Source organism: Sinocyclocheilus grahami, unplaced genomic scaffold (assembly GCF_001515645.1).
Source record: "Sinocyclocheilus grahami isolate Dianchi unplaced genomic scaffold, SAMN03320097.WGS_v1.1 scaffold7992.1, whole genome shotgun sequence".
Lineage (NCBI taxonomy): Eukaryota > Metazoa > Chordata > Actinopteri > Cypriniformes > Cyprinidae > Sinocyclocheilus > Sinocyclocheilus grahami.
In genome coordinates this window covers 5,054-5,680 of record NW_015511811.1, presented here as the reverse complement: position 1 = coordinate 5,680, position 627 = coordinate 5,054, and the positions used below count along the sequence as shown (strand labels likewise).

At 38.8% G+C, this 627-nt stretch overlaps 1 protein-coding gene across 1 annotated transcript in view; it reads right to left on the bottom strand.

Annotated features, from left to right (window-relative positions):
- Window positions 1-241: 241 nt before the first annotated feature.
- Window positions 242-627, bottom strand: part of LOC107577955 (origin recognition complex subunit 4-like) — a gene marked incomplete at both ends in the record, with an annotated part of 758 nt that continues 372 nt past the window's right edge. Inside the window, one exon of the mRNA XM_016263970.1 lies at window positions 242-415. Coding sequence (XP_016119456.1) covers window positions 242-415 — 174 coding nt within the window. The remainder of the gene's footprint in view (window positions 416-627) is intronic.

The window sequence follows — 627 nt, the reverse complement described above, 5'->3', positions numbered from 1 at the left end:
ATGCCTGACGAGATTGTTACACTGAATGACATTTTAGTGGGTCTCCTCTATAACTCAGGGAAAAATGTATGATATTTATTTTTTGCTCAGAAAAACAAACAAAATTGCAATTAAATTAAACAAACATTTGGGGAAAAACAACAATTTCAAAGCAGTATTACACTTAGTGTTTTTCTGCTTAAACCCTTTTTCGTCTTTGACGCATGTATGATTTGTTTTGAGACACGGGTTGCATCTGTACCGTGATGCTGTGGTTCCACTCGTCGGAGAATTTGGGATCTGGGAAGTCCGGAGGCAAACTGAGCTGAGCACGAACCACATCCACATACTGACCGAAGGAGAGCGAGCTGAACAGATGGATCTGTCTGTGAGAGAACCGAGACTTCACTCGCTTCTCCAGCAGCTCCAGCACGTCCTGGAGCACACAAACACACTGACTGAGTGACTCGAAACGAGAATTAGAGCTACAACAACCAACCAATAAAAACTCATTAATAAACTAGTGCACAATACATTTCAGTGGGGTTGAGTTTGCATGAAGAACCTTCATCAGGTTTCTATGAAAAAACACATTTAACAAAAACATATGCAACATAATTTTTCATTTTTTACATTTAATATTAAAAA